General features: G+C 39.3%; 1 protein-coding gene across 3 annotated transcripts in view; it reads left to right on the top strand.

Moving 5' to 3' along the window:
* The window catches only part of RAD54B (RAD54 homolog B), a 270,430-nt gene extending 248,224 nt beyond the window's left edge, over positions 1–22,206 (top strand). For all 3 annotated transcript variants that reach the window (XM_030216676.1, XM_030216683.1, XM_030216692.1), the window contains 6 exons: positions 5,754–6,044; positions 14,081–14,256; positions 16,710–16,971; positions 19,660–19,726; positions 20,629–20,829; positions 21,570–22,206. In XM_030216676.1, the coding sequence (XP_030072536.1) occupies positions 5,754–6,044; positions 14,081–14,256; positions 16,710–16,971; positions 19,660–19,726; positions 20,629–20,829; positions 21,570–21,796 (1,224 nt within the window). In that variant the 3' untranslated portion in view covers positions 21,797–22,206. The remainder of the gene's footprint in view (positions 1–5,753; positions 6,045–14,080; positions 14,257–16,709; positions 16,972–19,659; positions 19,727–20,628; positions 20,830–21,569) is intronic.
* The last annotated feature ends 1,359 nt before the right edge of the window (positions 22,207–23,565 follow it).

Below are 23,565 nucleotides of genomic sequence, written 5' to 3'. Positions count from 1 at the left end.
ATAGGATTGTAACCATGATTGCTGTATGCAGGTTACCCCAGCCTTTCTTGAAATTTGATGCAGCAGTATTGCCACTGTCTGGTATTTGTAAACCATTTTATTTTAAAGATGGTGTGTCAAGTGAATAAACCTAAGCCTAAACTTTTTCTTACCTCTCAACCATTTACTGTAAAGTTTGTAGGACTCGGCAGAATGTCAGATCTAATCCCTCATTTCTTCTGTTTATTACCGGTACCGTCTAGCTGTCCATATTTCCTCATTCTTTGTCTGTTACATAGTTACATAGTAAATGACGGCAGATAAAGACCTGCATGGTCCATCTAAGTCTGCCTAAGAGTCCCATTCATTATCAAAACAATGTTCTAAGCAAACTTAAATTTTATCACTTTTTTGATTGCTATACCTCTGCAGTTAGACTATTCCAGGTGTATACCACCCTCTCAGTAAAGAAGTGTGGGACTAGTATTTAGCTGAATGATATTTAGATATCGTTCACTGGATATTTAAAAAGATAAACAGATACCTCAGTGCTGCTGAATATAGATGGTTAAAGATATCCTAATATTCTTTTTTTTTCATCTTTATCTAATTTAACAATAATATCCACAAGTATAATACTTGAAAAAGAAATATTAGGACAAAAAAGTTAAAAAAAAAAAAAAAAAGAATAGACATGAGGAAAACATTATAAACTAAAGAAGTAATTCTTATCCTCATTTGTCGTAGAATTAAAGTCCTCTACATAGAGACGGAGTCAGTATTAAGGAGAGCAATTCTACAGGAAAATAAAAATCAAATAACATAAACATTACAGCAACAAAAATAAGGGAGACCACTCCTATATTCACCGCCGCGCAACTTAAGAACGATCCACGAGCAAGCTTCCTTCCGCAGATTATTGAAGACCCATCTTTTTGAAAAAATCTACGGAAAGAGCCAAAACACATAAAATCCACACTCACTGTTCATTAATGCATCATACATCCACTTCTGAACTCTCATCCCCCATAATTTCACATCACTCATACCTTTACTCACAGAAATATGCATACCATATGTCTCTATGCCTTATTATCGCCCTTTAAGCTCTCATTGTCTCCTTCCAACGTTTTAATGTTTGTGTTCCATTGTTACATTCCTTAACGACACTTCGAGTGTCTCGCATAACTCTGCACAATGTAATCCATAACCAATTTTAACAATCTGTATTTCCATCATTCATCTCATATTGTAAGCCACACTGAACCCGCAAAAAGGTGGGAAAATGTGGGATACAAATGCAATAAATAAATAAATATATATATATACATTACTAACTGTATCTGATCTGATATCCTGAAATGACAATGTTAACAAATCTATGTAAGCCACATTGAGCCTGCAAATAGGTGGGGGAATGTGGGATACAAATGCAATAAAACAAAATATATATACACACACACACACACACACACATATATATATATATATATATATATATATATATATATATATATATATATATATATATATATATATATATAAAAACCATAGAGGGGGCATCTTTATGGTAACTAACTGAGGTGGTTCAAAAAATATACTTGCAATTATTATACCACTAGTAAAAGAGGCCCGTTTCAGAGCAAATGAAACGGGCGCTAGCAAGGTTTTCGTCGCCAACACCCCCTCCCTCCCTGGCCAACCCCTTCGTTGTTCTGCCATTGCTCCGTCCCCAACGTCATGATGTTTGACGCGAGGGCGGGGCCCAGAGCGATGTCCCACCCACCCCTCTGCCTCACTCCCTGCCAACCCGTTTGTTGTTCTGCCATTGCTCCGCCCTCGAGGGCGGGGCCCGGAGCGATTTTGGTGGCTTCACCACCACGAACCTTCGAACCTTTTTGAAGGAAGTCAGGGCTTGGCCTCACTGACGTCAGTGTCCTCAGAACGTTGAGGGTGAGTTTTATTATAGTAGATATGTCACATTTATAGGGAAATTTCAGAAGAAATCGGGTCCAAGTTTGAAGGACCTTGTGATGTAGTAATAACTGCCTCCTCCTTCTCTGGGTAGATTTAGCGACTTCTGGAAAAACTAATTTGTTGACCCCAAAATCTTTAAGTTCTATATTTAAAAGGAGAGTTTCAAAATCTTATCTCTTACTGATTCTGACACAAATAATGCTACCAGTGTTTATGAAGAAGACAGACTCGATCGATCCTTGAGATCTGATGTATTTAAACTAACTTCAGAAATTTCCAAACTAACTTCAGAAATTTCCATTTCCAAAGATTGGTCTTCAGACACAGCTTTCCCAGAAAGAGGAATATAAATACCCCTGTCATAACGAGAAAGGATTTAGTATTAATAGCCAGAATCTCGGTCATATATGTTTTTAACATATTTTCAGCAGAAATACCAGTTTGTCTTGGAAAGTTTAAAAAAACAAAGATTTTTCATCCTGAAAAAAGTTTTCCATTGATTCCAATTTCCTCTGAATCACAATTTAATCTTTTAATAGATTGCTCCAGGTACAAAATAAGTAGCCGTATATAATATGTAAACCGCTTTGATTGTAACCACAGAAATTTTAATCCTCCATTGCCCCAGGTACAAAATAAGTACCTGTATATAATATGCAAACCGCTTAGATTGTAAACACAGGAAGGTGGTATATCAAGTCCCATCCCTTTCCCTTATAGTGCTGGCTCTAATGATTCAGATGTATCCATCTTTAATTCCAATACTTACAAACGTTTTTTTTGATCAGCTACAGTAAAAGCTTGTTCAGATACAGTTCCAATGACACTAGACTCAAATCTTGCAGACAACACTTTTCTCAAGTTATCAATACCAGTCCACAAAGTTTCAAGGGTAATTACCTTAGGGGTCCTTATATTAGGCTTCGGTAGGGCTAACGAGTGGGTAGCACATGCCAAATCTACCCTACTGCCAGGATAGCACGGGCACCTGGCAGTAGTTTCAAAGTTGGTGAGCATGGTTTCCTTCAGTAGAAAATCATTTTCTGCCGAGGGGAGCGTTCCCAGTGGTAATCGACAGCGCGGCCACATTGCCACGCGTTGCCTGATTACCGCATGAGTAGTATGTGAGCCCTTACCGCCAAATAAATAGGTGGTGATACGGGCTTAGACAGTAAATAGCCACGCACTACCTTTAATATTAGTGCACAGCCATTTACTGCCCCATTTTAGAAAGGCCTTTTACTTGCTGTGGTAAAAAAATGGCCCAGTGCATGACAATTTCACACGTTCAAACTAGCGCAGGCCACTTTTTACTGCAGCTTAGTAAAAGGACCCCTTAGATTTTGATCAAGTAGTAATTAGCTCTGTCCTGGTAAATTAATATGCTCAGGGAGAGTATTCTTTTGCAGAACTATCCATTCTCTTTTTATGAGTTATTTTCATTCCAGAAGCCATGCCCAAGTTAGATTCCATCGAGGAGGGTCCTACAGGTTCAGGTCAAAATTACTTCACTCTGACTCCACCCAGAACAGAATCCAGAGTAAAACCACCGGGCTTCTTCAGGGGACTGTGTTCCCTGGAGCATAATGATATCTCTGACACCAAAGAGGATGTCGTCTCTCCCAATACCAGCATTTTCCCCAGCGGCAACTGCACCAAAGCAGTTCCTAGAGTTTGTCTGCAGTTCACAAAATTATCCATCAGGCCCCTCAATGGGAGATCTGAAGGATGGGCCTCTTCTTTCCCACTGTAAGGTAAAGTAAGCACTTTTAGAAAGTGTGTCGCGGCTGTATTGCAGCCAACTTGACTGGATAACTTTAAGCAAATAGTGTCTGAATATCACTGCTATCTAGATAACGTTAAAACCCACCCTGCCTTGCTTCCAACTGTTCCTCAATTTAAATGGATATCTTAAAAAAATTCTTATTAAACTTATAACATATCAAAGATTAAACTTTGAACAGGAATTAATGGAATTCCATAGAATTAAAGCAAAACTATAGGACAAATGTTAGAAAACTATCAAGTAGACCACAATAGCTAAAGGAGATCAAGGTCAAAATCCAGAGGAAGATGAAGTAAAAAAGAAATTTTATAATGAAAGAAAACAGAAATCTAAGGGCTCCTATTTTGAGGTGTTAGGATACAAGACATACTGCCTCGAATGGTATTATTGGAGACTCTTTACCCTGAAGAAAAGAGTGTAATTGTTAATTGAGATGATTCATAAAATATATAGTTATTATTTTCCAACAGAATTACACATTTGCATTGATATCGAAGTTGAAACTTAGCTCCTAGACAAGAGCTTGTTGATGAAAAGAGAAACATTTCTTCCTTCTAATTTGAGTCCATCTCAATACATCTGGAAAAATAGAATTACAATCAGTCATGTGAAAAATAAATGAAGCAAAGTGTTTCTATCTTGAAGAAATACAAATGATATTAGTAAAGTAGTTTTGACAGTCATTTCATCAACAGAGCTCTCTAATATCTCAGTCACATTCAAAGATTGAGGTGAAATATCCTTTTCAGAAGCCTGTCCAGAAACAACTTTCTGAACCAGTGCCAAAGGTATATAATGTATCTTTTGGAGAGGGTGAAGTGTAGCATCAGAATAATGGAATATTTCCTTCAGGAATCTATAAAATAGATCTTTATGGGATACTGTTAACATCTGAGGAAAATTCAAGGGTCTCAAGTTGAATTGCTTAGTAAAGTTATCAAACTTTTCTACCTTTTGATGGAGTATCATCTTTTCTTGAGCAACAAAACAGTTTTGTTTCACTTGTTGAACCTGGAGGCTCAAATCCTCAGTTGTTCCATTACTGGCTGCAGCTCTCTCTCTTCTAGCTTCTGTATTTTGGAACTATTCAGTTGAACAGCAGGAGCAATACCAAAACAAATTGTAAAGTGATTCAAAGCCTGCCAAATTGCATCCAAAGTCACCTTCAGATTTTAGTCTGGAAGGGGGGTGTGATGGGAATAGTGGTCTCAATCCTCCCTCCCTGGCCTGCATTCAAGTCCCCTGAGGGTGACATTTGCTTCAACTGCACCACTTCTATTGCACCAGCAGAATGGGGAACTAACAGTTGAGGTCTGCCCACAGCTGTGGTCTGCAGCACCTCTTCTGTAGCCTCTCCATGGCTCATCAGTCGTACCCTTGTCCCCCTGCTGACTCAGAGGAGCATTCAGGTCCTTGGGGCTAGGTATTACTTTGCATCAGAGGCTCAGGCTTCTTCCTCACATTAGAGACAGCCGGAAAGCCCCTAAATAAATAACATTTCACTTGATGATTCTCTTTTCAACCAAAAATTATCTGTTTAGTGGCCTAAGAAATTTAAAAACAAACATTTTGGATTTGGATTTCTTTTAGATGCTTTTGAATATTGACTTTTGCAACTTCATACATTGATTTTTAATTTCCTTTTCTATAGAAAATTTCATTTACATATACTTGATTAAAATTTGCCAAATATTTGAATATGTCTATCATGTCTCCAATTCTTTCTTTCCTGCAATGAGATTTATATTGCAAGCCCTGAATCATTTTAGTAGCCCATTTCTGAACAGCTTCCTTCTTAATGTTTCATTTAACCAAAGTATGGTCTCCAGAACTGTATTCAATAAAATGGATGTACTTTGATTGAAAAGCTAGCAGGGACTAAATACTTGGGATATATCAGTAAAAAATTCCACTAGTATATGTTAAATGTTTCATTTTGCTTTCTTCTAAAGGTGTATTGTAAAAAAAAAAAAAATCCTGATTGCACCTAACCTTGTGTTTCTCTTTGTAGGATGAGAAAGAACTGGGCGAAGTAAGGGCAACTGAGCTGGCTCGTTTGACTGGGCTATTTATTCTTAGGAGAACACAAGAAGTCATTAATAAATTTCTGCCCCCTAAGACAGAGAACGTTGTCTTCTGTCGACCTACAGCATTGCAGGTTGAGCTTTATCAGAAGCTTCTTAATTCTCGGGCTGTGAAGTCATGTCTACAAGGAATGATGGAAAACAGCTCACACCTAGTTTCTATAGGAGCTTTGAAAAAACTCTGCAACCATCCCTCCCTTTTATATAAAGCCATTAAGGTATGACTTCTATACAAAATGAGTGAATAAGAAAGAAACTGATATTTTAATTTAAGGTTGTGTTATGATAAACGTGCTTGTTCTGTTGAAAGAATAATATGGTTTTATTTTGGATTTGGGTTTTAGATTTGATACTTAAGATGTCAGGACAATACAAATGAAACCTTAACAGGCAAGTATTAGAATATTCGTATAACATGGATATGATAAACATGATGTCGGTACAATACAAATGGCATACCTTAATAGGCTTGCATTAGAGAATTCAAATAATATAGATAGATGCTCATAATGTCAGTATGATACAATGCGACATCTTAATAGGCAGCCGAGGGGGCAAGTGCAGTTCAGAAGAAGGATCCAAATGAAGATAATAGGAAGCTTGCCTCAGAGACAAAAACGTATAATAAAATTTTTAGGTGTATTCGAAGCAAGAAGCCAGTAAGAGAATCAGCTGGACCACTAGATAAGGGTTAAAAAGGGCATTCAGGAGAAGAAGTGATGTCACCATGAGGATATGACAAGCTTGATTCTGAAGCTCTGTCGGAGCGGGTTTAGAAAATACGCTACACCAATTAAATTGTGCTGATACCTGGTCTAGTGAAGTCCTAGACTTGCAGAGAGATGGCAGCAAGGAAGAAACTTGACAAATTTAAATTTTTGCGGGAGAAGCAAGGCGGTGATTCAGCCGCGCAGCAAAAGCAGGCGAGGCTCCGTTCTAAGATGGTGGATGAAGGTTCGGATTCTGAGCCTGACCACGCGCAGCTGCTGGAAAGTGACGCTGAACTTACTAAAAAAGATGTCGCTGGTTGGTTCAAGGATTTTAAGGCTGATCTGAGAGCAGTGAGAAAGGATATTCAAGCAGCGATTTCGGAGCTGTGGGGAGAGGTGAGAGATATTGGCAGTCATCAAGAACTAACTGAAGAGCGGATGGATGGGTTCGCTGACGAGGTGCAAGCAGAGCTAAAAGTGGAAAGCAAGAAGTGGGAAGATTTACAAATTGCTATTGAGAATCTAGAAAATAGGTCCCGACGTTGTAATCTACGTTTTAAGGGAGTGCCTGAAGAGGCGCAGTTTAAGGACAGTGTGCAGGTGCAGTGAAAGAGGCGATGTGGAGGAAGGCAACATCCCTGGGGGAGATTTTGTGGAGCAATTGTAAAATTCAGATTTTTCAGGACTTAGCCAGAGCCACCCTTCAGTGCCGGAGGGAGTTCCGTGAGGTGACCTCCTATTTACAAGCAGTCTGGACTAAGATATCGCTGGCTTTTTCCATTTGGCTTACAGTTTACAGTGGGATCCCAGACCCGCAGGGCTCAGACATTGGTGGAGGCTTGGAAAGTTCTTGCTGAGTTGGGTTGCTCGGATATGCCAGCTTCTGCCTCTGCTGCACAGACATCGAGTTCCTCTGTTAGTCTGTAACCCACATGGCAGAAGGTCCGAGGGGGCAGAGGTTGTACTTCACCCAGAAGGCAGAAGATTGAGACCCAGGGAACATGAATGACTCTGAAGTCTGAGGGATTTGGATTATGAAGAGGTGCAGCCTTCCGGAAGATTTATTGTGGTGATTCAGCTGGACTATTTGAAATAATTTCAAATGTTTGGTATTATTTGGGGAACTTGAATGCCTTGAGGTAGCCTGGATGTGTGGTTGAAGTATGGAAGGTGTGGATGATTTGGAAATTATGGTGGATGCTTGAATTGAGGGTGTTTAGTATGCTGATATGTATTTGCCCCTTTCGATGGCGCCCTTCCTCAGGGAGTTACCTGGCTGGTGGGGAGGTCAGTTGGTTGGGGAGGGGATTTAGGGTGGGTTCATGGAATGTTAATGGTTTGAATGATTTTTCGAGAGCTTAGACTCCTTAAATGGGATGTGCTCTTGCTTCAAGAAACTCACATAAGGAAAAAAGATGTGACTTTGTATAACACTAGAGATTATAATGTTTGTTATTCACATGCTGATCCCAGGGGGGGGGGGGGGTGCAAAACAGGGGGCCTGGCAATCTATATTAAAACTGGACTACCTTTTTTAGAAGAATCCATTTTTCGGGATGCTCAGGGGAGATGTATTGCTGTACTGGGTCGAATACACAATCATCAGGTAACATTGATTAATTTATATGCCCCAAATTTGATTCGTTGTGGGAGGATCTTTCCAATTTTGTTGCTGGAGAGGTAATTCTTGGTGGGGACTAACACTGGTAGCCTTGGACCATTCTAAAGAGGGTGGGGGGACTGCCCTAGCTCACAGAGAGAAATTATCACAAATGATTAAAGAGCTAGACTTGTTGGACGTGTGGAGATTGCAGCACCCTGGGCAAAGATCTTACTCTTTTTACTCTCATGCGCAGCAAACTTACATGAGGATTGATGCTATTTGGTGTAGTCGGTCAATGAGGGGTCAAGTGCAGGATTCTGAAGTTGGGAGTATACATGTTTCTGACCATGCACCAGTGTTGGTTCAAATTAATGGTCTGCAAGGAGAGAGACACCTTACTTATTGGAGGATCAATGAATCCATTCTGGGTGATGTGAAGATCTGTCAGGAGATATGGGAGGTTATTAAATCCTATCTGGAACTTAATGATACAGGTGGGGTTTCAGATGGGCAGTGGTAAAGGGGCACCTGATTAAATGGGGAGCACGGCGAAAGAGAGAACAGGGTGTCAAGGAGTTAGGTCTCCGCTCACAGTTGGTACGCCTAGAAGCACAGCACCAGGAGGGAGGGGGCAATAAAATCCTATCTCAATTGTTGGCCTGTCGGCGTGAACTACAACAATCTCAGGTGGAACAGATGGAATTCCATAGGCATATGGTTAAACAGAAGTTTTTTAAATTTAGCAGTAAGGCAGGGTGAAATATTGGCTTGCCATCTTCAGAAGCGCCGGCTTATGTATACTATTACAAAAATTAAGGGTCCTAAAGATGTGCTTTATTTCCGAGATGTGGATATTCAGCAACAGTTTGTTCAATACTATACCAAATTATATTCTAAGGAGGTGGAGGTCCCACTTTCTAGGATCTCGGAGTATATAACAGAGGCTAGATTGGAAGAGTTCAAAGACAGTGATCACTTAGGGCTAGAGGGTTTTATAACAGTTGAGGAGATTTGAGGGGTGATAAAAGATCTCAAAGGAGGCAAAGCACCTGAGGTCGATGGGTGCACTGCAAAATTTTATAAGATTTTTGCTGCGGATTTGGTCCCATTTTTTGAGGAGGGTAGGGAACGTTTGCTTTGAAGCTAAATCACTCTCGCCTAGTATGCAAGAAGCAGGGATCTCAGTGATTCTAAAACCAGGGAAGGACCCTATGGTTTGTGGTTCGCATAGGCCGATATCGCTGCTAAATGTAGATGTAAAGATATTGGCAAAGGTTATGGCTAATAGGCTGAGTAGGGTGCTTCCCCAGCTCATTCATACTGACCAATCAGGATTTGTGCCCCGGCGACAGGTGGCGGATAATATACTGAGGACTTTGAATATTGGAGCATCACTTTGTGAAGGATTTCTCTCTGGATGCAGTATTATGGGCTACCCTTTCCGTTGTCGCCTGAAGTGGATAGAGCACCATTCACGGAAGAGAGTGCGTATCAACAACTTGGAAAGCTAAAGGTGGACAAAGCCATGGGACCGGACGGGATCCACCCCAGAATACTGAGGGAGCTCAGAGAGGTTCTGGCGGGTCCTCTTAAAGATTTGTTTAATAAATCCTTGGAGACGGGAGAGGTTCCGAAGGATTGGAGAACGGCGGAGGTGGTCCCTCTTCACAAAAGTGGTGATAGGGAAGAAGCTGGAAACTACAGGCCGGTAAGCCTCACTTCGGTTATTGGAAAAGTAATAGAAGCGATGCTGAAGGAAAGGATAGTGAATTTCCTGGAGGCCAATAAGTTGCAAGATCTGAGACAACATGGTTTCACCAAAGGGAAATCGTGCCAAACGAATCTCATTGAATTCTTTGACTGGGTGACAGGAGAATTAAATCAAGGATGTGCTATGGACGTAATCTACTTAGATTTCAGCAAGGCTTTTGACACGGTTCCCCACAGGAGACTCTTAAATAAACTAGACGGGCTGAAGATAGGACCCGAAGTGGTAAACTGGATTAGGAACTGGTTGACAGGCAGACGCCAGAGGGTGGTGGTGAATGGAGTTCGCTCGGAGGAGGGAAAGGTGAGTAGTGGAGTGCCTCAGGGATCGGTGCTGGGGCCGATTCTGTTCAATATATTTGTGAGTGACATTGCCGAAGGGTTAGAAGGTAAAGTTTGCCTTTTTGCGGATGACACCAAGATTTGCAACAGAGTGGACACCCCGGAGGGAGTGGAAAACATGAAAAAAGATCTGAAGAAGCTAGAAGAATGCGAAGAAATGCAAAGTGATGCACTTAGGGAGTAGAAATCCAAGGGAGACGTATGTGTTAGGCGGGGAGAGTCTGATAGGCACGGACGGGGAGAGGGATCTTGGGGTGATAGTATCTGAGGACCTGAAGGCGACGAAACAGTGCGACAAGGCAGTGGCCGTAGCTAGAAGATTGCTAGGCTGTATAGAGAGAGGAGTGACCAGCAGAAGAAAGGAGGTTTTAATGCCCCTGTATAAGATGTTGGTGAGGCCCCACCTGGAGTATTGTGTTCAGTTTTGGAGGCCGTACCTTGCGAAGGATGTTAAAAAAATGGAAGCGGTGCAAAGAAAAGCTACGAGGATGGTATGGGATTTGCGTTCCAAGACGTATGAAGAGAGACTTGCTGACCTGAACATGTATACCCTGGAGGAAAGGAGGAACAGGGGTGATATGATACAGACGTTCAAATATTTGAAAGGTATTAATCCGCAAACAAATCTTTTCCGGAGATGGGAAGGCGGTAGAATGAGAGGACATGAAATGAAATTGAAGGGGGGCAGGCTCAGGAAAGATGTCAGGAAGTATTTTTTCACAGACAGGGTGGTAGACGCTTGGAATGCCCTCCTGCGGGAGGTGGTGGAGATGAAAACGGTAACGGAATTCAAACATGCGTAGGATATGCATAAAGGAATCCTGTGCAGAAGGAATGGATCCTCAGAAGCTTAGCTGAAATTGGGTGGCGGAGCAGGTGGGGGGAAGAGGGGTTGGTGGTTGGGAGGCTAGGATAGGGAAGGGCAGACTTATACGGTCTGTGCCAGAGCCGGTGATGGGAGGCGGGACTGGTGGTTGGGAGGCAGGAAATACTGCTGGGCAGACTTATACGGTCTGTGCCCTGAAAAGACAGGTACAAATTCAAGGTAAGGTATACACATATGAGTTTATCTTGGGCAGACTAGATGGACCATGCAGGTCTTTTTCTGCCGTCATCTACTATGTTACTATGTTACTATAAACGGCTGTCTCTCAACCCATTTGTGTCTCATTTGTTATCCCTGTGGGGTTCTCTAAAACTAAGGTTGCGGGGCTCTTGTGACTTCTCATCGTTTGCACATGTGGCTCGAACTAGCTTTTTCTGGCTTTGGCCCAAAGAGGACTTGTTCGTTTTAGGGATTTTTTGGATGTGGGGGAAGTGCGCTCGTTTGAGGAGTTGCTGGAGACTCATGGGTTGCACCCTTCTGATGTATTTCCATATTTACAATTAAAGCATTATATGTGCAGTCAGGGGTGGTTAAGAAAGGACCCAGATGAAACAGAACACGTTGAAAACTTGTGGGGGTCCTTGGCGAAAATAAAGGGGACAATCACTCTCATCTATAGATTCCTTAGAGGGTCTGAGTTTGTTAAATATTCTTATATGAGGGTTTGGGAGAGGGATTTGGGATGTAAATTAAGTGTGAATGACTGGAAGGCAGTGTGTATGGAGGTAAAGAAATCTTCCATCTGTGTATTGATAAAAGAAAATGCATTTAAAGTTCTGAGTAGGTGGTATTATATACCGGACAGGATTAAAGTTATGTTTCTAGGAGCCACAGATATATGCTGGAGATGTGGCAAAGAAGTTGGTTCATTTTTTTCACATTTGCTGGACATGTGATCTAGTGCGGGGGTTTTGGCAGACTTTTACAAAGTGCACGACTACAGCTTTAGGTACTCAGTGCCCATGTGATCCACAGTAGTGCTTACTTGGGCTGAGCAATAGAAGAGGTCGGAAATGGCAGCATATGCTTAAATGCCTTTGTTTTGCTGCAGCAAAGTCTGTAATAACTGCTCATTGGAAGAAGGGTAATGGCCCTACACCATTTAGTTGGAGCCTGAAGTTAAAATTGATGGGAGAATTAGAGAAATTAACGGATCGTCGGGTGGCTAGGTTTGATCCCTTGGCAGACGAGTGGTCTCACCTGGATCAATTACTCCAAGATTTTTGAAGGGTGGGGAGGGGGGGAATGGGTGGGGGTGGGGAAGGATACTATGTTAAAATGTGTTGTATGCTAGGCCCATTGAATATTTCATTGGTGTTTTGCTGTCTTGCATTGAAGATGGACAAATGTATTTTGACTGTTGTTTTTCTTATTCATTAATAAAAATTTATTGTACAAAAAAAAGGGCATTCAGGGAAGACAAGGCCATGGTGGAGAGACTAAATGAGTTCTTTGCTTCAGTCTTCAGTAAAGAAGAAAGGGGGAGATACACATGCGAGAAATGGTATTTGTTGGTGATGAGTCCAAGGAACTGAAACAAATCTCTGTAAACCTGGAAGCTGTAATAGAGCAAACTGTCAAACAAAGAGGAGCAAATCACATGGACTGGATGGTATACATCCTAGAGTACTGACAAAACTAAAAAATGAAATTGCAGATCTGTTATAGATAAGTGCTAGTATTCTATACTATAAGCATGCAAATAGTGCTTAAATTTAGGTATGAGGTTATAGAATGAGGGGGTTAGTGTCTATAAAATAGGCAGCTACTTGGACTTCTGACCTAGTTGACCTGTTATAAAATGACCCTCTTAATCTGGGGCATAAATGTTAATTTAGAGTCCAGAACAATCCCAAACTAGCAGACCTCATCTTTCAGTGGAATGGAAGTTCATCATGTGGAAGACTGTCTATATAAAATTTAATTTAAACATATTGATCAATGAGGCTTCATTCAGAGACCAGACCCACTATCCTGACTTGCTGCATTTACTCTGTCAAGTATGAGGCAAATCAGTCTAGGCCACAGACACTTTAGTTTTTCATAAAATCATAACAGGATTAAATTATCCATGGTATGAAAGGTAGAGGAAATATCCACACATACCATAATGTAGGCTACATCTAGGTTATTAAGCTCTCTTCATAGATAACCGCAGGGTTTTGACCCCATGGCAAAGATGAAAATTTAGAAGCATATCCCCTTGTTTAAATGATTTGGTTGTTTTTGAATCACATGACAGTAGCAAATTTTATGATTCCACCACCAACTATGCTCCTAGCCTGATCAACTTTCCTTTTCCTGAAATTCTCTCTGACTGTATATAATGAATCATGTGTGTTATCTCTACTGTCTCAGACGATTAAAGATATTTAAAGGTAAGCACATTTACAAAGTGGGTCAGTTAAACTACAGATATTCCATTCTTGAGAATGCGTGCTCAGAATGAGGTTATTTAATAAAATTCAAATGCATTTTGCCAGGCTAAAAATCCCATATTCGGTCACATAAGACCGTCACAGTAAGTGGTGAAATATTGTAGATGCGTAGCCTTTTGTATTATGAAAGACTCTAGTAGTTGTATTGGTTGCAGAAAGAAACTGGGTTCCCTTGTTACGCATGGAGTCCAATGCATGCAATACTACAAAGAGAGGGAACAAAGACTCAAATCAGAACAGCAAAAGAAAGCACCATACAACAAAGAGAGGGTGCTTTCTTTTGCTGTTCAAATTGGAGTCCAATGCATGCCACAGAAGACCTCTGAAAAGTCTTGTGGCATGCATTGGACTCCACGTACTATTAAAGTATTGCAATTGTTTTTTTTACAAAAATTATTCAACAATATGAAAAAATGTAACTTATTTTCATGGAAAATATATTTATTAAGATTTGGAAAATGAAGAGTAAGTCAATAGCCCTGAACCTGTACCTGTTTTGTATTACTAGGAAAGCAAAGTTAGTGCAAACCTTGATGAATTTGCAAATAGCAGTCTCTACGAAGGTTTGATGGACAGTTTTCCTTCAGATTATAACTCTATCCCATTCAAGGAAACCGATTCAGGAAAGCTACAAGTATTGGCAAAGCTGTTGGCTGGTATCCACATGTACAATCCATCTGAAAGGTATGTTTTTATATGCGAGATATACACCTCACTTTCTCTTATTTTGCAGCTTTACTTTTTGTCGAGTTTGAGGAATAGTCACAATTATAGTTCAGTCTTACCTAACAGATACCAGGGATAAATTCAAGAAAGTACACCAAAAATTAGGCATGAAAATATGGGCAGTTAAGCACCAATTCTATAGCAGCAATTGGACACAAAATTGCCATTATAGAATAGATCATAAGTTGGCACGTGCACACCTCACTTTAGCACTTACACCAAGCAAAAGGCTGGTGTAAATGGTTGCGCATAAAGTTGGCAGTTGCGCACATAAGTGATAGTATGCAACTGCAAGACATGCATGCCCCCTTTGTAGTTGTACAGTACAGCATTTAAGTGTTCTGTTTATAGAATAGCGTGCAATTGGCACTATTTTATAACTTGCAATCCCAAATTTGTATGCTAGTCAGAAACGTGGGCACACAACTAAAGTTTAGCTTGAGTTATCTGCAGCAGGGCATATTTTATTCCTATGGACTGTTCCTGCTAGTTTCATGTTAAACCCCTGCCCTTGAGAGGGTGAAACATGACCATGTTGGGCGGTTAGAGAAAAGTTATATGCTGATTTTATGTATCTGCGTTGAATAAATTTTGTTTTAGTTTACCACATGGGTCTGCTTTTCTGTTGTTTTGGATCTTGCAGACCGTTTGCCTGTGTGCTTTTTGAGAAAGGTCATGAGAAATGAATGTTTTAGACGTAGGAGTTATAGTGGATGAGACATCATTAGTATGGGTTGATTACCTTGTTTTCCTTTAAAGATGTGATATTGTGAATAGTAGCCTTAACTTTCCTTTTGATGTGGGCTAGTAGGTAGATAGATTTGTTACATATTCTTTTTGACTGATTACTACTACTGTTTAGCATTTCTATAGCGCTACAAGGCGTATGCAGCACTACACAAACATAGAAGAAAGATTGATTATAAAGGCCTATTCTTCTTCTATGTGATGGAAATGTAAAATAATTTAAGAAAAAAAAGCAACACAGGAGGGGTTTAAAACAAATTGTCCAACTTTGCCAAGTTTCACCATGCAGAACTAAATGGATGTGTTTTGCATCTTGCTCGCCTCTGTGTACCTTTGAGTTTTTCACTGTGTAAGCCCTGTTATGGTCTTTTTTTTTTTTCTGGCTAGATATCCGTAGGTAGGTTTTTCCAAAGTCATTCACGTCTTTTTTTTGTTTTTCAGTGATAGCTTTTTGTATGCAATTTTCAGGCCTCAAGCTCCCAGTCAGGTAACTTTTCAACACCTGGTTTGATTTCCTTCTGACTGTTTTTCTAGACTCCAGCAGCCTCAAGAGGTATTCTGGTGCAACAGGACTATATTCATTGCAGATACCCATAATTGGTGCTTCTAGTGCCTAAGACCTGACCATGATGCCTTTCAATGTCTTCTGTGTTCCCAAATATTAGAGAGGGATTCGTGGCAGAGAAAAGTACAAAGAAAAATTTTACATTATCTTGGAGCTGATCAGACCTAAAAGATCATTCTATAGAGTTTGTTTTTGTTTAATATACAAACAGTAACATCAGTAATGTGCCAACTATCACAAGAAAACTGTCCCTGAGGTGCAGAAGATAAGACAGGCAGGAACTGCAGTCTAGTAAGAAAGTTACTTACTGGTAGCATGAATTCTGCAAGTACGGCAGGTCATAAATCCTCACTGATTTCTGACATCACCACAGAAACCATTATGAGAATTACTGTTCCAACAACTTTTTGTAGAAGCATTTGGGAAGGCACACCACATGTGAATGCCTGTTCCCACCTGCCACTGTTACACAGGTCCTCTTTAGTCCTTGACAAGCTTAGAGGAATACAACATGAATTTGATCACAGAAGGCACACTGAGCATAACATAAAAGATGTCCATTTGGTTCTGCAGAACACTAAGGAATGAGGAGATCCTGCGTGATAGTGGCATGTGGGAACAGGTGCAAGTGCATGGTATGCCTGTTCCAAAGCTTCTAGAAAAAGTCTGGCAGTTTTGGTAGGTTTTACCTTTTGCTTTCCAAGTACAGTTTTATTTCAATATTTGGCTCATTACTGTTGTTGCTTTTCTAATTTATTTTTTATAACCAGACTTGGTAGAACGTAAGTGTGTTTTTGTTTTGTTTTTTTGTCTGATCAGATCTAGAACTATGCAGATATACATCTTGAGTTTTATGTGAATTTCTTCTACGCATCAATATATATATATATTTTTAAGTTCTTTACTAATCTTTGAAAAGAGATCCACTGAATTTGTAGGGCTTTTTTTCCTTTTCTTTTAAGCAGTCTTAATTAAATTCAGGGCGAAAAATCTAAAAGTGATTTTATTATTTCTGTTTATAACTAATAGTATTGTAATCAACAAGTATGCTTTCTATAATGTGACTGTATAAAACCCAAAGATACTTTTATGTTTGCAGGGTTGTACTGGTCTCTAATTATACTCAGACTCTAAATCTATTGCAAGAAATGTGCAAGCGTTATGGGTACTCGTGCACAAGATTAGACGGGCAAACACCTATTTCTCAGAGGCAACAGATTGTTGATGCCTTTAATAGTAGCTACTCCAAAGATTTCATCTTTTTGCTGAGCTCCAAGGCTGGAGGTGTGGGACTGAACCTGGTTGGAGCATCTCGTTTAATTCTCTATGACATTGATTGGAATCCGGCCAATGACATTCAGGTAAGTAAATAAGGTGTACATTCACAGTCACAAAAGACTATTAGAAAAAGGTTTTTGCTTTTTAAAATAATAATTCATTTATAAAATATATTTTATTATAGGTAAACTTATTTCCAGGACTGTCTGAACTACAGTTTAGTAGTCGAAAAAGAGATCTAAATATCATGCGTACACTTTTTTAAATAACATTTCTAGACATTAGAAGATTTCCGAATACCTTGATAGCCACTATGGACATCTTAAAACAGCTGTTACATACATGTGTGCCTTATAGTGAGTGTAGCTTAATGATAACAGACTTTGGAGAAATTGTCCAGGGAAGAAAGAAGGATTGTTTAAGTTGGTCAGGTGTATACACTATAATGAATATAGAAGTTTTGGAACTGGATTCTGCAATTTTTTCAAAGGGGTACGGGGTGGAATTCTTATTCAATAGCATATTAGTCAATATTTAAATTTGGTTGGCATTTCTTTTAAATGCACATTGGCCTTATTTACCCAGGTAGTTAGCATGGATATCACTGCTATCCAGATATTTTCCAATTTCATCTGGGCTCTGTCCCTGGAATGCCCTGGATAGCATGGGGCAGTCTATAATAATATTCAGCAACATTATCTGGATAATGCTGCTGAAAATGTGTGATTGGCCTGGGTCAGCAGCATATATCTGGGTAGCAGGTGCTACTACCTAGGTAAATGTTTCTAAATATTCAACCCGTAAGCTAATCTAATCTAATATAATCATTTCTATTCCGCTTAACCCATTAGTGGCCAATGTTAACAAATCAATTTGTTCCCATATGGCTTATTATGGGAACATTGGGCACCAATGGGTTAACTCAAGACGGCTAAAGGCGGATCACAAAAATAAAGAAATTGGGCCATTATCCCAAGCGATAACAACATAATAATATATAATGATTGTAAGGAACTAATTATAAATTGCTTATCTGTTAGACAAATAGGACTAGATTCTATATATCACACCTAAAAATTTGGTGCCAAAATGAAATTCACTTGGATGTATTCTATGAACTATGCTTTAATTGAGGCATACTTCATAGAATAAGCCTAAATGTTCGCACAGTTTATAGAATACACTGAGCGCCGGTCCACATGACTAAATTTAGTTGTGGTCAACTACGCCAAGTAAAACCTGACACCAAAATTAGGCACGGAGCGGGTGTATTCTATAACAGTGCGCATAGATTTTAGAAAAACCCATGACCGCCCATTCCACGCCCATGACCACACATACTTTTCAACTATGCTACTTATATTTATGTGCACCACGTTACAAAATTTGCTTAGGAAGTAGTGTGCATAAATTCTAATTAATGCCAATTAATGATGATAATTTGTTAACATCCAATTAGTGCTAATTAGCTTAACTAATTGAGTTATGTGCATTATTTTGCATAAGTTTGAACTTCGTGGGTGTGGCTTGGATCTCTTTCAGGGAGAGAAAACTAACAACTTATAGCAGCAGCTTCAGAGAGCATTTTCCATCTCACAGATAGGCTGCAGAGAATACCTTCTCCTGCTTTAGACTTAATCCTGCCCACCGTACCCCTCTACCCAGCCACCCACCCCTAGAGTGACATGTCTTATATAACCTCCCTATCAACCCACTCATTACTTTACCTCACCCATTTCTATTCTTCTATCACCTTCTCCCACTACTCCAACCAGAGTTACACCTAATCACACTGACCACCCTTCAACATCTTCAGTCCTTCTTTGACTGTTCTTTTGTGCTTGACTGCTTAAATATTTTAAATTTAAATGCTTTACTTTTTGTCTATTAGATTGTAAGCTCTTTGAGCAGGGACTGTCTTTCTTCTGTGTTTGTACAGCGCTGCGTACACTTTGAGGCGCTCTAGAAATGTTAAATAGTAGTAGTAATAGTAGTAATACGCTTTGATTACCATGCAGAAAACACCGCAATTTATAGCATCCAGGGGATAATGTTCAAATAGGTAGGATTTCACACATTTCCTAAATATACAGTAGCTTTTAATCTCTCTTAGGCGGCACGGTAGTTTGTTCTACAAGTCGAGATCACTGCCTAAAATAGATTTCTTCCTAGTAGAAGATTTATGGCATGTAGAATCTGCAGGTATTGTTAGTCTTATCTCTTGTAAAGAACTTAACAATCTATCAACAGAATATAAAGATATAGTATAAAATAGATAAATCGGGGCCAGGCCGTACAATATTTTGAAAACAATCATCAATAATTTGAAGTGTATCCTGGCCCTCATTGGAAACCAGTGTAATTGATAGATTTTCCTCCCAGTATCAATTTTGCTGTCGCATGCTGAACAATCTGCCATTTCTGTATCTGTAGATCTGGCAAACCTAGCAAAACAATATTACAGTAATCTAGCTGGCTTATAATTACCACTATCAGTACTGTTTGTAAGTGTGAAGGATCTAAAAATGGTTTAACAATACAGTCATGTATGCGTTACTAAAGCTTTCTTAACTATTTCATTTACATGTTTATCAGTACTTAAAGATGAATCCAGTATTACTCCAAGAATTGTATTATGCGATTAGAGGGGAATTTCTGAAGTAGATAGTTTTGTCTTGATCTGTGGTACCTTAATGTCTTTATCCCCTACCCACAAAATATTGGTTTTGTGAGGCAACTAAGGTGTTTTGATAACTTTTGTTTCAATATAGGCTATGGCTAGGGTGTGGAGAGATGGACAGAAACACATGGTGCATATCTACAGACTCCTAACCACAGGTCAGAAAGCTTTTCACAAATAACTGAAGAAATGCCATTTGCTCATGCAACTGTGAGAGGTAGTTCTATGTGAGATGAGATATTGATGGTTTCATGAGAACTCTGATATAGAGAAATACAATGTTTGTACTTATTCCTTTATTTAGTCATTGAAAACATACCTACATAGATATGTACATATTTGTTATTTCTATAGTACCTACAAATTAATAAAAACTATCAAGGCGGTGAACAATAAGATCACATCATGAATTGCAATATAATACTTTTGTTCTCCCACCTGACCCAAGCAGTACACACACAGGAGGGGTATTCTATCTGCACAGCTTATGCTTGTATGTCAGTATTATGCTGACAGCTTGTGACCTGGCTGCCTAGAACAAATCTGTTATCTGCAAAGGATATGTAACCTTTGCTCTCTTATAAGCTGAATATTGTATGTGACCCATTACCTCTAAGCCCAGTGAAGTCTCCCTACTCTCATGCCCTAGATCAGAATGTTCTGTTGATCATCTTTAAACACCACCTAGTCATTGTGGGTAATCTATTGTTCCCCCTGACCTGAGAATGAGATCTCAATTTTAGACTCAGAAGTCCTAAGATTGTTCTTTGTAATCGTTCTCCTTGCAACATTCTCTTTTTACCCTATGTTAAACTGAAATATGTACAGAAAACCTCATCACTTTTGTATTGACCCACAATTAATGCAGCACTCTTCATTTCAGTTATCTGTAATAGTTTCCTGGTTTTGCTTATTTGTAATAATACTGTTGGAATTAAAAAAAGTGAATCTTCTCCCATGGATGATGTTTGAATTTACTTTGCTGTCTAGCAGCTTGGCCAGCAGGTGTTGTGAGGACATAATATTTTAGGCTAATTGATCTGTCTTGTTATCAATGCAGGTTCTATTGAAGAGAAGATCTATCAGCGACAGATCAATAAGCAGGGGCTCTCTGGTGCAGTTGTAGACTTGGCAAAGACATCAGACCATATCCAATTCTCAGTGGAGGAACTAAAAAATCTCTTTACGTTGCATGAAGATTCAAACTGCATTACACATGATCTGCTAGAATGTGATTGTGAAGGAAAGAAAGTACATCAAGGCAAGTTCTTTTCAGTGACATAATGAATCCAAACCTAGTTTTAAAAAACAGGATAGTTTTTGGTGCTTGATTCAGGTTGTCTGAAATAATGACAGACAGTTATGTGGGATATTTAATCTTATCTAAAATGACATTTTTCACCAAATCCACTTTTTTGTAATGCAAACGTAATGCTGAACTCATGATTTTCTGTACAATTCCTCATCCAGTTTCCAGCCTTGTCTGTTCATCTTTGCCTCTTAAAAGATCAGTATATAATCCAACACCCAGTCCCCCTTGCATATTGAAATCTGGTGGTCTCATGATCACTTAGATTTTAATAAGGGTCCTTCCTTGCACATTCCCTAGGCCCAATATAATTATACCACTACTGTTTTTGGAGACCATGCATGTTACTCCAGTACCTTCTTGGAAGCAGAAGAGAGTCATGTCAATTAAATATTTTGGCTGTACCTGCAGCTCCATGTGGGTTAGCCCAGTGCTTTTGTTGTGCAGGTTACTCAGTGCTTCATTCACCTTTCACCTGATCTGTTTGGGAACATGTGGGATATAAATAAATAAGTAGAATTGTAACAGGACCCATGAGTTAAGATGCATTTTGGGAAATAGTCCTTTAACCACTGGTTGAACAACACTCATCATTTTACTCCAAATCAAGAAATGAGCCTGCTTGAGAATTTTCTGTGCACTTAGAATCCTATGATTAATGTTGTTCATTCTTTTCTTCCCTCTAATTTTAGTTTCTGTGCAAAAATCCTCCGTATATAGAAGCTGCCAGCTTGGGCAAAATCACAAAAGGCCAGATTCCAAGAAACATTTTTCCATGTCTGAGCTGATGAATTGGAAACACATTTCTGGACAACTTCGTAATTTAACTGACCCGTCCCTTAAAATGGGGGAAGGAAACATTTCTTTCATTTTCCAGAATATAGCCAATAGTAACAGTGCTTCTCACTTGCAAGACTAAGAGTGACTTTGTGCTTGATTGAAAAGAAGGCATAATTAGTTCTTACAACATAGCACAGTGAGTGTGAACAGGACATTGTTTTTTCTGAAATCGAATTGGAGATGTTTTGTTTTTTTAAATTTTTTAAATTGAAAAATTGTATATTCTGTCAAATGTTAAAGAAATAATTCTTCTAATTTAACTTTACTGATCTTTTATAGTTTGCATAATCTACCTAGCTCACTATTGATGAGCTTTTTTACATTGTGGACCTGAGATCTATTATAACAGGTAACTTCTAAGAAGAGTTTTCTGGGACATAAGCATGTTTTATAGGATATTACAAAGAAATGTTCAAGTTCTAGAGGGCATTATTAGATAGTGGAATGTTTTCAGCAATTGGATTCAGCAGGCACTAGACAGAAGACTACTGAGTCATTGCATTACTTGAAAAAAATAAAAGAAACATTCAAATAAATCGCTGTATATTTGTTTTATTTGATTATTTTCTATTAGAAATGTCATCATGGGTTGTGGACTTCAATAAATAATTGCTCTTGCCTATCCTTAAGATGCCTGTCTCATTGACTCAGGGCATGTAACTTTCATCGCTGGCAATTATTGGATGATAAGGCATACCAAACAAAATGCAGAAATCACAATCTTAGGAAAATAATATCAGACGTGATTTTAAAAAACACCAATAAGGCTTCCAAATACTATTAACTAATCATTTCAGTGCTGCTGCCAGGTTACTCAGTAATTGAAAGATAAAACCTTTTCCCTGCCAATATTCAGCCAGTGGTAACCAGAGGTTTTTTAACCGCAGACTGTCACCGGCTACATTAGCTCCAGATATTCAGTGGTGGGCCATGTCTGGGCACCAGCACTGAATATCGGGGGCTAATTAGGCCAATGCTGCCTGCCAGGGCTTATGTGGGTCCCAGCCGATATTTAGCCAGGGCCCGCATAACTTTTTTTTTCCATTTTAAAGCCCCCAGTCTTCCTCCTGGCCCCCTCAACAAAGCCCCCTCCGCCTCCTCCCAGCTCACCACCATAAAGAAGTCCCCGCTCCACCGTCTAGATAGGCCCCCTTTGCCCACCTGTTGTCCCTGGAGATCCATGAGGGTCATTAGGGGCAGGAGCGGAGGCCACTCGCACCTGTCCCTTACGTCGTCCCTAAGAAAATGGCTGCCACGACCTCTTGCAGAAGCTCTCTCAGTACTTGGTGTAGTACTTATTTATAGACACCTTGTTAGTTTGTCCAAAATGGTTTAGAATTTAAAATTATAAACAATAAAAGAATAATTTTATAAAAGCATTGTTGCATGTATATGTGTCTTATAGAATTACCCCACATGTACAATGAAACCATGCACATACTCGTACAGAATTTTAGTTTCAGCATTTTTGTGGGTGAAGTTTGAATGGAGAGGGATCAGAATCACAATTTAGGTGCATACTTTGCAAAATATGCTCTTTTGTGTGAACTTTAACAGCTTCTGAGCAGGCCTATATGTCTCCATCTTCATTTTAGATGCAATTTCTGCTGGATTTGTTCCCATATTTTATAGAGACACATAAGCCACCTATGTGTCTTTATAAACTAGGCTTCAAATAGGTGTCTTCTTGCTCTCTCAGTCTAAGTGACCTGTTATAAAATTGCGCTCTAAGTACAAATAAAACAAAAACAACATAATCATACAAGTGTTTGCCACTGATAACTGTACAAAGCTTAAAAATCCAAAATTGTTCTCTTTATTAAAATCTCTTCTCACCCCTCCTCCCTA

Source organism: Microcaecilia unicolor, chromosome 1, assembly GCF_901765095.1.
Source record: "Microcaecilia unicolor chromosome 1, aMicUni1.1, whole genome shotgun sequence".
In the NCBI taxonomy this organism is placed as follows: Eukaryota; Metazoa; Chordata; class Amphibia; order Gymnophiona; family Siphonopidae; genus Microcaecilia; species Microcaecilia unicolor.
Note: the sequence above shows the minus strand (reverse complement) of the source record. Positions and strands in the feature narration are given on the sequence as shown.